Genomic DNA, 12,684 nt, shown 5'->3' with positions numbered 1-12,684 from the left:
ATATTTCATTTTTTCATCAAAACTATCTTGCTGTTCACCTCTGGGCATGCTCCCACTTGTCTTCCAGCACTTTGTGTTCCTTATTCACATAGTCATATATGGCTTAGCATGAAGTTTGAAAGAAAACAATTCTGAGATCAGAGCACTTCTCTTTTTCTACATTGTGAATAAATGTAATACTTCATTTGGCTGATTTTTCATTGACAACCAGCAATCCAGAACAATTGAGCATAGGGTAGAGGGGTAATATGAACTCCTAGTTAGAATGAAAATCCTCAAATGACCTTCATAATTATTAATATTTTTTCCTACGGGAAATCAAATCTCCAGAATTGATTGCTTATTTGGTAACTAGAGAAAATAACAGCTGTGCCAGACCTTGTTGCTTTATGTATTGTATCTGTTCATACCTGTTCACACAAGTGCATATTTATTTTTGACTTGTGGATAAAGAATGTGGGAAAGATTTGCATAAGGAAGAGTCAGAGCCTCTCTCTTCTCTCTTTTGTTGAAGTGGGTGGTTCATAATGGAAATGGGGGGTTGAATAATCATCATCTGGCTTACAGAGGCTGCCAGAAATGCTGCTGGTAAATGTTGCTATTGGCAGCAACTCCTGGCAAGGATGACTGCCATTTTTTTTTTCTGAATAACCAGTGTCAGAACTGTTGAGAAAAGAGCTTTATTCAGTGACAATTTAATTTTAAAATATTTTCACTTATTTTTCTCAAATATATTTAGGTTTTAAGTAAAAGCTGATTATTCTGACATTCATGTTATTTCATGAAAAATAATTTAAGAGCCATTTTTTAATTTAAGAAACACTTAACAGCAGTGTGTGGACTGTGGGGGTTTTTTACCACATTATAGACCATTTTGGTATTGGACAGTATTTTTGTGTTTTGGTGGCTCTTGAACATGTTCATTTGATATATTTCAGCTGACAGTTCTTTCATCTCTGCCTCTGCTGGGTACATAAAATTGCCATGTATTTGCCAGTGCAGTGTTGCAAATTCAAGTTGTTGGAGAGGTGAGAGTTCCTGTCCCATGTAACTTAAAATACAGTTCGCATCTGCAGAGATGTCTTCCCAGTCCTCTACCAGAAGCTTTTTTTTTTCAGGCTCGTTTGCAGAAAAATTCAAGACCAGTGAACAAAATAAAGGAATTATTCCTGAGCTTTGTGTTTGACGTTGCCTCTCACTGCATTTGAGTTATTTACAAAAATATTTATGCAACCATTGCAGTTTTTTAGTTTACAGCAGTAGAGCTGCAAGATGATGCTTCATACTGGTGGCAAAAATGTGAAGCAGTTTCAGTTTTGATTTACTGTATTTACTTTTTTACATAGTTGAGGACTCTTCACTTACCTCCCATTTCCTGATTCATCTGTTGTTTCCTAACTTTTGCATAGCAACTGTATCAAATTTTTAGCCAATAAATACACTGTAGGTCTTTCTGTGCAGCTAGACATTGCTTCTACTAAAATAATTGCTTGGAGTCTTACATTCCTAGGTAATACAGACTTTCCCACAAAAGCATTCACACAAGATTTTTTCAATTAAAATAGTAGAGTCAATTACTATGACACTAAACAACTTCTGAAATACTAACTTCGAAACTCTCTTGTGTCAGTACCTCCTTTTCTACAGTTATCATCTCCGAATGTGCTCTCACTCAAATAAGCATTTTTACCACCATGCACAAGTTATTTATGTGTGCAGTACAAGTTTTTCACTGAAAAATGCATCTTATTTACTTCCTCACCACCTTCTCTATCACAGCATTTCAACAAAACTTAGTCCCTCCGAATTTGCGAAATCCTGATTTTGTTAACAGGCACTATCTAAATTGCTAACAATTTTTTAAGAAGCAAGTAATTGCTCCATTTTTTGTTCAGTGTGTAAGATACAGTACACCCACTAGATGCCACTCTAGACAATCTTAAAGACAGTAGTGGGTGAAACTCCACTACTGCATCTCTGTTGTTTCAGATTAATATTGTTCTCAGTCTTTTCTGTCAAAGCACTGTTTGTTAGCTGGGAAATGTTGCTTTCCCTTCACTGGATACCAGCTGATACAGCTCTTAAATGCTATTTTGGTACTTTTCAGGTATTTTCCAGGATTTGGCATTTTAGAATCAGGTGGTTATAAATTATGCCAATTCTGTTATTTTTCTAATTGCAGGAGTAATCGCATATTTTTCCAGAGCAGCAGATAGCAAGGAGAATTTCAATACATAAATCCGAACTAGAAATCCTTCATTTTAACATGAAAACTGAAAGTGTAGGTATTAAAAAAAAAAAAAGGAAGTATATTCCTTTTTAATCCATTAAAAATTAAGGAAGAGTAAGAGTTTTCATTTGAATAAAAATGTGAGAAAACTTGATTTATACATTTAGTTGTATTTGTTTTAATGTTTAATGATCACAGAAAAAAATTCAATGTAAAATGTTTTATATAACAAGAAATTGGTAGAAATGGTAGAAAGAAATTTCATTTTATTTTTGTTTCATAAAAACTTGCTTCTAGTCATAAAATTGGACAGTCCTGTGATTCATTAATAAGTACAGTGTTTTTTCTTGATGTGTATTAAAAAATTGGAATAATCTTGTCCAAGATTATATCATCTGTTTATAGTTACCAAATTTCTACTCACTTTTGGAGTTTGTCTGCTGTATTTCTTATTCTGTTGCATAAGGTATTTTTAAACTAGACTGGCAACTGTGTCAGGTTGTGTGAAATATGGAAGAATTTTTTGCTGGAATCTGTATATCAGAAAAATGGAGGAATAGCTGGCAATATCAATGTTTTTATGCAGTTTGGGACTGACTGCAGACAAAAACAGAACAGGGAAGTTACCCAGACCAGCGGATCTTGGGGCATGGTAAACCAGTAATCCTCCTGCTAATTTTCCCTGTGCAAAGCCAGGGAGGCTATGGTGAACTCTTGCTGCTGTTGGTTAGGGGTTGCTGTTGAAGCTTGGCTTCACTGCTGAGAATGGCTGTCAGCTACTGAGAAAGCCTTGAGCCAGCTCCAGCTGCACATTTCTGTACAGTAATTATTCACAAGTTTCTATCTGCAGCCTTTTCTATTGAAATTGAAATAAGATTTTTCTGGAAGCAACTTGATGAGGTAGAGCTGGCTCATAAAATTAAATCAGGTGCTTGGACAAACTGTTAAATACTGCCTGCTCGCCCCTGTTGCTGTTCCTTTTTTGAAGACCCACATTGTTGTGCTTGATTTGGCAAAGCTTCCTTCACATTGCATCTGACAGAAGGTCAGGTCCCCAATGCTGAACTCTTTCTATACTCCCTTGTAATCCTATCCCAACTTCCAGTAATATTACTGTAACATGAAACTGTTTTTTATATAAGAAAAGTGCATCCTGTAAATGACAAGTGTTTTTCAGAACAGTAGTTCAACCATATCATTATGTCAGACTTTCTGTAATTAAACTGATTAAAAATATTATGGCAATAATGTTACATATATATTTAAGATAAGGAAAATAGTGAGCATGCAAAGGAGTGAGGTCCTAGTAACAGAAAATCAGTTTAAGAGAAACCTTAGAGGATAATAAGCAGTATTGTTGGAGGAATTAATTTTGAACAAAAATTGTTTTATCAGCAGTGGCATCCATAAAAGTTGAATGGCTCAAACAAATTGGATAAACAAAGACTGCAGAAGGTTAAGCAGAGATTGAGTAGTCAAAAAATAAATTTCTTCTTATTTTTTGCTTAATCCATGAGTCATAGTAAAATGAAATAACGAAACCGTCTTAGAATGTTTGATCTGTTTTGGTGAACCGAGAACCTGTATTACTTCATCTGCTCAGGCAGATAAAATCTACTTGAAAATTTCTAGGCCATCTTTCAATTCCTGCAAAACATCTACAGAGTACACATCTGAATGACAAAATATCAAAATGTCAGTTCACCATCTTTAACACAATTTTGAAATAATTTGCAGAGGGTTTATATATGCAATTTCGTGGTCACATAATCTGTTGGGGAAAGCATGAAAGGTCCAGAGCCCATGTCCTGTGAAGACAGGGTGAGAGACCTAAGCTTGTTTAGTCTAGTGAGCAAGACACTAGAGCTGAACTTTTTGAGGTGGACAATATAACTAGATTGTGTCTTGGGAAGTTCAGGCTGTATGTTAGGAAACATTTTTCCCTTGCATGTTAATTTAGCAGGGGGACAGGGAAATCAGAGAGTTACTGAAATCCGTCTGTACAGGCTTTCAAGACTTCCCAAGGCAAAGCCATGACTGATGTGCTCCCATGTGTCATTAGACCTACTGAAGTGAAAGACTAACCTAGGTGAACTTTAGAGATGCCTTTCTGCCAACCAAGCCTTCCAAGATATGTGATAGTCACTGTCAGATGGTTATATTTAAATGAATTATAGGAGGGGTTGTTACTTATTCAATGTTGTATGGTGCTTAATTGTATAAGCAGTGCAGCAGCATCCCTTCTAATGTGTAAGTACATAATTATTCCCTCTATGTCCTCTTAGGTTTTAAATAGTAACTGTCATCATCTAATTGTAGTGGTTTTACCTCTAATGGACCTAGCCTTTATTTGGAAACCATCCAGGTAGCCAGGCCCTGAATGTGTATTGGATAGTAGTATTGTTACATGAAAAGTCTGATTTTGGAGCTTAACTGTAAGTTACTGTTTCTGATTTTATAATGAGTGGTTTCTGGTGACATAAAGGCAACATTATTCTCCAGATAATGGTGTCCAAATATCTTAGCGCAGAGAATTTAGAAGCTTGGCTCTTGGTAAGAACTGCTTAAAAGTGAATGTTGATACTAATCTGATTTCTTTTAAATTTCTAATACTACAGTCTTATTACATACATCTTTTGTGAAGGCATATTTCTTTGTGGAGCATTGCAATGTGGCATACATTCAGAGAAAATAACCAGCGTTAGCCTAATTCTTTTTTCCATACTTCTGTTGTAAAGGCAGGACATAGTGTGGGCTCTTCCTTGAGAAGGATCATGGAAATTCATAGACCTGTCAATTATGGATCTTAATGAGAGTGACCTATTTCTTAACTGATTTAGACAGCTTGTCATCCTTTGTCAGCTCCTTAGAAAATGTGTCTTCAGCCTTCCCAATGTTGTAATCCCTGCAGTTCATGTCATGGAGGTGCAGTAAGGGCCATATAATCCCTATACTGAGATAATTACTGTTTGTTTGAACTACCATTTGGTGTGCAAGACACTTCACTGTCTTGTTACAGAAAAATGGTCAAAAAAGTAAATTCTCTAACATACAATTTCAGTACTAGAAAGCAGTATTCTTTATTTGGTGCTGGATGCACAGGGAATACTTCTAAGCGTTTTGTGCATACCGAGTATAGAAAAGCTCCTGTTTATATACCATTTTTTACATACATGTTCATTGGTTTTCCCAGAAGAAAAATACTGATGATAATAATTTCCTCAAAATCATTAACATATGTTCCCTCCTCTTTGCACATGTCTTGGGAGTCCCTCTGGTGGTCATAGACTGAGAAGTTACAGCTGACCGCACAATGAACTCGTCGTACTTCCCAAATATGGAGCTTAGTTAGTGTACCTAGGCTGGTTACTCTCCCATTTCTCTTCTTGGTTAATGTTTAACATGATCCTAAAAAATAAGTATTGTGCCGTTCCATAGGCTAGTGATTTTTAAGAATAAGCATTGTATTTTTCCCACCAGCTAAGCAAATAGTTCTTCATCTGGCAACAGTTTTATTTTTCCAGTATCCTAATCTGTTATAGCTGTATAGGGCATGATTCTTATACCCTAAGAAATAATTCTACTTCAGTGGCCTCGGGCAGTGTAATATACGGGTTTTTATTATTTCTGCAGTTCTCTGACTTCCAGTTAATTTTGTTTAGGAGTGGATAATTTAATACAAAATTAGCAAGGGTAACAGTCTACTGCTGCTGAGTCTTTAAAGCCTATTCTCCCAGAATCAGGAGTAGATTCAGATTTAGCCTGGCTCTTCCTGGAAATATAGTTAACTGGATGACAGTTGGAACAATTGGCTTCTGGAAGCAAGTAGCTTCTGTATGAAGTGAAACTTCTACTACACTAAAGAATTCAGTGGAGTGAATGAGGGTAGGATAATCTAGTAATGTTTTATTTACTTTAGTTACTGACATCCTCAACTATATATCTTTTCTGAAATAACTGAGCATTTCCTTCAGTTGTATTTGACCACACATGTCAATCACTTCTGTAAATTTCTCAAGGCTGTGATTATTTTCTTGGATGTTACATTATTTTTTCTGCTGCAGCTCTTTTACACTTCCTTCTAAATAGTTTTTTTTAACACAGATAGGTTGTCAATTAATTGAACTATTTTTGAAATCATGAAAACCTGCTTTTTCTCTGATCTCTTTGTTTGAGTGAAAGTTTGAGTGAAATCTTTACTACATGTCTTGTCAAGGAGACGTTTAAGTCAAATGCCTCAAACTAAGCATGAAAGGACTTGAGAGACATTTATAAATTGATAATAGGAAAAAAGTGGCTGTGGAATTCAATTCGTATTATACAGAATTAATAATTAATATATAAGACATGCTTATCTTACACTGAAGACAAAGTATTTTTGTCTTGGTTGTGTATGTTTATTGGTATTTTTGTTATACGTAACAATTACAGAGTTCGTTTTTCAGCTGATTGGGTGCCAGAAATTGTTTTATGCACGATGTCAATGCAGCTTTAGTCTGCATACATTTTCTGCTTCATCTCGTTTGGCATCCCTTTCAAATCAAAAATGAAAATGTGCTCTGGGGCTAATAACAGTGTTTGCAAAACACGGTTTTCTTGAGCTTTGCTGGAGGAAGGGTTGTAAGTTTATCCAAATAGATGTATTTATTTTGTCTTTGCAATTTTATGTTGTATATATGGGAAAAAAACAGCATTGTAGATGAAAATATTGCAGTCCATTTGGAAGGTGAAAAGTAGGAACATTTTGTCTAGGTAAGTAATTAGTTTGTCTTTTCCTTGCACTTTTCTTATTGAGAAGTTACAAATAGCTTATAAGTTTACTGTGAAAGAACACTTCTAACTGAGTCACTATGCTGTTTTACCTTCTGAGTGTCACATTAGAAGATACAAAGAATTAAGAAGTTTAGGTAAATATTTATAATCTAATCAGTAATTTGTAAGTTTACATTGCCTTCTTTTTTTCATCAAGTTATAAAAGTTAAAACTAGGTAGTTCCCATTGCCTTTCTGTAACGTCTTGTTTAGAGAAGAGGTCTGCATAGAACTTTGAGAAGAAAATATGGTCTGATTAACAATTAGTCTAAGGACTTAGGTTTTATGTTCAGCTGTGTTGACATTTGAGTTTTTCTCCTTGCAGAATGAAATCCTGGCACCATTGAAATCGATATTAGTCATGAGATCCGAGTGCAAGAAAGCAAATGTTTTATTCCTCACATTAGTTTCTTAATATATAAATTCAGCTATTTATTTTCACTCACCACAACAACGTGCAATAAAGTTTAATAAATTACACAAAGATTCTGGGGTAATATATGAGACCAAATCACCAACTTTTACTACAAAATGGAATTGGTTTGCAGTTTGTTTTTTGTTTTGTTTTGTTGTTTTAAGTTTGTGTTTTTAAGTTCCTGTTCATGTTTATGTTTGCCTCTCTAAAATGCAAATTAATGGCAGTAAAGATACAGTTATGGTAAAACTGTCAGAGTTATCTGACAGATTGTTGTATGGCAACAGCAACAGCAGAATCTGCAGGATTCACTTTGCCATTCTCTGAAGCCCCATTCAGTGGTGAAACAGGCTTTTTCAGGGTGCTGCAGCTTTAAATAATAATAATGAAAAAAGTAAGTTAGTTCCTGTGTTTTGAACCATATTTGTTATGACTCTGTATTAACCATGTCATGTCAGCTTAAGTTCTTCAGAACTAGTCAAATTGTAACGTATTTTACAATGACAGAAGAATATTACAGATAGAGTCAGCTTTACTGACATTACAGCTACAGTGAAAAGTGGTTTCAGGAGCAGTTAAAGAATTAAAGGCTAATCCAGTGATGTTAGAAACAAATTTTAGCAAATTAGAATTTTTTTAAATTTATGTCATAAGCTTTTGGCATTGACAAAATTTTCTAAGGTTCCAAATTTGCTTGCAGTTATTTTAAGGCTGATCTCTAAGAACTACTCAACTCTACACTCAAAATATTCAAAGGCATGTAAAATAAATAATGTATTAAACCTTGAATTGGTTATTATGTCTTGTGGTGCTGTACTTGTCCATACCATTAATCACTTTTCAATAACCACCAGTGCATACTCAGACTTTACAAATGTACCTATTACAACTTTCATGTTCATGACTAGTGTTTTAAAGAATACTTATGCTTCAGGAGTTGAATTTGCAGAAGGAAAATGCTTGCATATTTAATGAAATGGATCCTTTTACCAAATAAAGTGAAAATGCATGAAATTATTAAAAAAATAAATTCACGACCACCAAAATTCTGCTCTTCTTTTTATTCCAGAATCGAATGGAAGAAAGCAAAGCACTCTTTAGGACAATTATCACATATCCATGGTTCCAGAATTCTTCAGTTATTCTATTCTTAAATAAAAAAGATCTATTAGAGGAGAAAATTATGTACTCCCATCTAGTTGATTATTTTCCAGAGTATGATGGTAAGTATAATGACATCAGAGTTCATGCTCTGTTTACACTGCAGCAATGGCAAACTGTAGTAGCTATGTCCAAATGCTAGATAGATAGATCCTTTGATATATTTTACTCCTTCAAGAAAAAAAAAAAGTAAAATGTGATGGAACTGTTGTTGATTTTTAGGCTGCTAGATTTTCATTTTATTCTGTAATTAGTTGTGGGTAGCACAGAACCTTTAGTGGGAAATTATAGTGAAACACATTCTGTCCTTTTTCGTATATTGGGGGAGGGTTTAAATTGAAGTGTAAACATTAAAAATAAAAAAAATGCATTCCTCAGTTGTACACGTAGTCGTTCATACTTTTGGGTTTTTGAGGTTTGGTTTTTTGTAAGATTGAATACCTAAGGGGAATAAACTGTCTGTAACACTCAGAGAAACAAGTGCCACCCCTTATACCCTTTCATTGTACCTTTTAGTTTATTTTAATTTTACATTAATTATGTGAAGCTTAATGTGCTTGTCCATAAAAAGAATTGTGTGTTGTATAAGTGTTTTTACTAAAGCTGTGCTTTCAGAAAGTTCTTCTGAGAGGAAAACTAAGCATTTTGAGGTAACTTGAGTGAAAGAGGCCTTGGTAACAGAGAAAAATCGAACTCATGTAATAAAAGAGGTCTAGAGAACTAAGTGTTCCTATTTTTCAAAAAAGAAAATTGATTTCATCCCACCAGGAAGTGAGTAGCTGATTGGGAAGCTGAGAAAAAGATTAAAACTCTCATGTACAAATATGGAAAGTAATAACAGGAAAAATGTACATTTTCTGTTCTGTTAAAGGGGAAGGGAACAATCAACAGCCTTCAGGATCAATCAGACCATATTATTTGTGAGTCAGTGAAAATTTAGTTTCATAGTACTATACAGAAGAAAACTAGCAGTTGAATAGAAATATGCTTGTTCTTTGGAATTTAATTTGTGTGACAAGTTCCTTAGATGGCATCCGGAAGGTGAGAAGACCCTACAATCTGCTCAGCAGTTATCACCACTCAGGTGTTAACAAATGCTTGTCCTGAAAAAAAACCGAGACAGAACTCAGTGGCTCAGCTCATAGAAAGTCTGTTTCCCCTGTCCTTTGCCATTAATGAAGGGAAAAAAAGATTATGGACTGGTAAGGGTTGTTGGAGTCAAGACCTGGAAGTCTTCAAGAGTCGTTGTCTCTTAATTCTGCAGATCTTTCAGGACTTAACTCCAGAGGCAAGGTTATGGTTTGATTTGATTACTTCCAGTGACAGAGTGAGGTCTGTGGCTTGCAGAGATCACCATGTGGTCTCGTCTTCTGTCCAGCACCGTGAGGATGTGGGAAGTGGGAAGATCTGAGGAAGGTATCAGAATTAGGTATTTTTCAGCTGGATCAATTCTCTCATCTGTTTTTCTGCACAAAGGAGAAGGTAGCATAGGGATGAGAACTGCTGGCCAGGATGCCAAATTGGATGAATTAAATCGAGCTAATGAGTTAGCTCGATTAGCTAATCGAGCACAGTGCATTGGAAGGAGGACCTGATGCATGCTCATGGGTCTGTGGATTGCATGAAGACATCCTTGTATGGCTATTACTAGAAAACTGACTCAAAGACTGGAATGAAGAGCTGGGAGAGTGTCATGGTTTGAGAGCCCCAAAAATCCAATTCCCTAGTCCTAGCCCCCTCCCACATCTCAACCCAGTGTGAGATGGTTTCCAGAAAACACACAAGACTCAAAATGGGGGAAAGGGAATATATTACAATGACTGTACAAATAAATACTACTATACATTATATACAATCTTAATTATCTCTACCATGACATAAGTATTTACAATGGATCAAATCTCTTCTCCCCTGCAAATAAAAGTCCAGGAGGGAAGAAGGAAAAGATCCTTTTCTACTCTCAGAGCAGCAATGTCTCTAAGGCAGCAGGTTCTCTTCTTCTCATGCAGCAGCATCTGTATCTGGATCTCTGCCGGTACACACGAGGGGCATCCAAGCCCCTCGGCCCATCGTCTTCAAGCGAGGGTCTTCTCTTCCGTGGACTGCGTAGCAGGGACAAAACTCACTTCACCACAGTCATATCATGGGGTGTAAGACCTCCATGAAGGTCCCTTCCTTGGGGGATTCACCCCTGAGTCAGAACATCTCGGGCAGCTTTCAGTTGAAAGCCTTTGCCTCAAGAGTTCTACCAGAGCTCCTGTGCTCTGTCTCAGGCTGCCAGCTTGGCAGCAGCAACGAGGGGGGACCAAGGTCACCCCCTCTGCATTCTTTCTCGGAGCTTTTTAGCTCCTTTCTGCAGTGCTGTAGCACTTTAAGACTCTTTCAAGTAAGAGTCCATCATCATCCTCCTTTCTCAGAGTCTCCAAGGAGTTTGGGGTTTTAGTTTCAGTTCTTACCCAAACTTCCTCTGTAGAACTCAGTTCTCTCTCTGCTGCTGGCTCTCGTTCTCTTTCTCTCTCTCCTTCCAGGAGTTCTCTCTGTGTTGCTGCCTGCCTGTTGTTGCCGCTTGGTCTTATCTCTTCTGGCCCTCTGCCACCATTTCTTCCATCAGTGCAGTTCTGCTGCCGCTTTTCAGTATCTCTTGCTGCGGCTCACAGTGGAGAAACATCCCCCGGCTTATAGCTACAGATACATAGTCCAGCTTAACACTGTTCCAAGTCCCTACAGCCCCAGCTGGGGTCTGGGGGGCCAGAGCCTCCCAGGGGGACCTCCTGCCCTCACTCCTCGTGGCTTTACAACATGGCCACTTCTCCCTCAACAACTACAACAACTACCTTCTCTTCCGTTCTGCTTGTGATATGTTTATATTTTGCAGAAGCGCTCATTGGGTAAAACCTCAAAACTTCAAGGGTCACCACCCCCTGGGGTTTTACCATTTTATAACTTCAGGGGGAAAACTGTTTCCCCCCACCACAGAGAGTGAGAGAGGAGTGGCTATAGTTGGGAGGAAAAGAAGAGAAAAATCCTGGTGTAGTACTTCTTCTGTAGATCTTGAATGTATCATATAGAGAACAGCCTTCAAGAGCTGCTGATTAGAGCAGTGGACAAGAAACCTACTAATTCATATGATAATTCTTTTCCAAGTGTCCATATTATTTAGATCAGAACCACTTTGCAGTCTGAATTTAACACTAACTCATTCTACTTTTTTTTCTAAAGTCCTGAGGTCATAAACATACTTTCTAAGTTTAAATAATATATATAAATATATAATATATATTATATATTTATAATCATAAAGGTATGATCAAGTAAGCGAATTTGGGTGTAGGCTTTGAATAACCCAATGGATTTTGAGACAGCACTGTGTCTAGCTACCGTGAAACTGTTTAACAAAATTCTAGGAAACTGTTTAAAAAATTAGGTGGTTTATTTTGAAGAAATCATTGTCTTTGAAAGTCGAAAAGTTTTCTTCAAAAATACTGCAGATTTATTTGTGCTATTGTGAGACTTAATATTGCTGCTCTTTATAGTGTGGGCAGCCAAGCGAAAGGCTAGAGTGTTGTGTTTTTGAAGCTGTAGAAGTAATGATGTCATCTGTGTTTGTATGTGTATATATGTACATCTGTTCACGGCACATACACCCGTATATTGCAGAATCTTACACCCCCTTCACATGGATTTGCAACACTCAAGAAAGTACATGATTTCTCATCCATACATTCTTTTCCTAAAGTGAAACAAGGCTGCGTTCTCGCTCCTACCCTATTCACCGTCTTCTTTAGCATGATGCTCCAAAGGACCTCAGTAGACCTCGATGATCAGGACGGTATCTACATACGTTACCGTACTGATGGAAGCCTATTCAATCTAAGGCGTCTGAAGGCCCACACCAAGACCTTAAACCGTCTTGTCCGGGAGCTGCTCTATGCTGATGACGCTGCCCTTGTGGCCCACACAGAAGCTGCCCTGCAGCGTTTAACATCCTGCTTTGCAGATGCTGCTGAGCTCTTTGGACTGGAAGTCAGCTTAAAGAAGACTGAGGTCCTCCATCAACCTGCACCTCA

The 12,684-nt window shown here is 36.9% G+C and overlaps 1 protein-coding gene across 3 annotated transcripts in view; it reads left to right on the top strand.

The window, feature by feature from the left end:
• The window catches only part of GNAQ (G protein subunit alpha q), a 134,960-nt gene that overhangs the window by 112,142 nt on the left and 10,134 nt on the right, over positions 1-12,684 (top strand). For all 3 annotated transcript variants that reach the window (XM_017806178.1, XM_017806179.1, XM_017806180.1), the window contains exon 6: positions 8,526-8,679. In XM_017806178.1, the coding sequence (XP_017661667.1) occupies positions 8,526-8,679 (154 nt within the window). The remainder of the gene's footprint in view (positions 1-8,525; positions 8,680-12,684) is intronic.

The sequence above is a fragment of the Lepidothrix coronata genome, unplaced genomic scaffold (assembly GCF_001604755.1).
Source record: "Lepidothrix coronata isolate B3197 unplaced genomic scaffold, Lepidothrix_coronata-1.0 Scaffold14, whole genome shotgun sequence".
Taxonomy (NCBI): Eukaryota; Metazoa; Chordata; class Aves; order Passeriformes; family Pipridae; genus Lepidothrix; species Lepidothrix coronata.
Note: the sequence above shows the minus strand (reverse complement) of the source record. Positions and strands in the feature narration are given on the sequence as shown.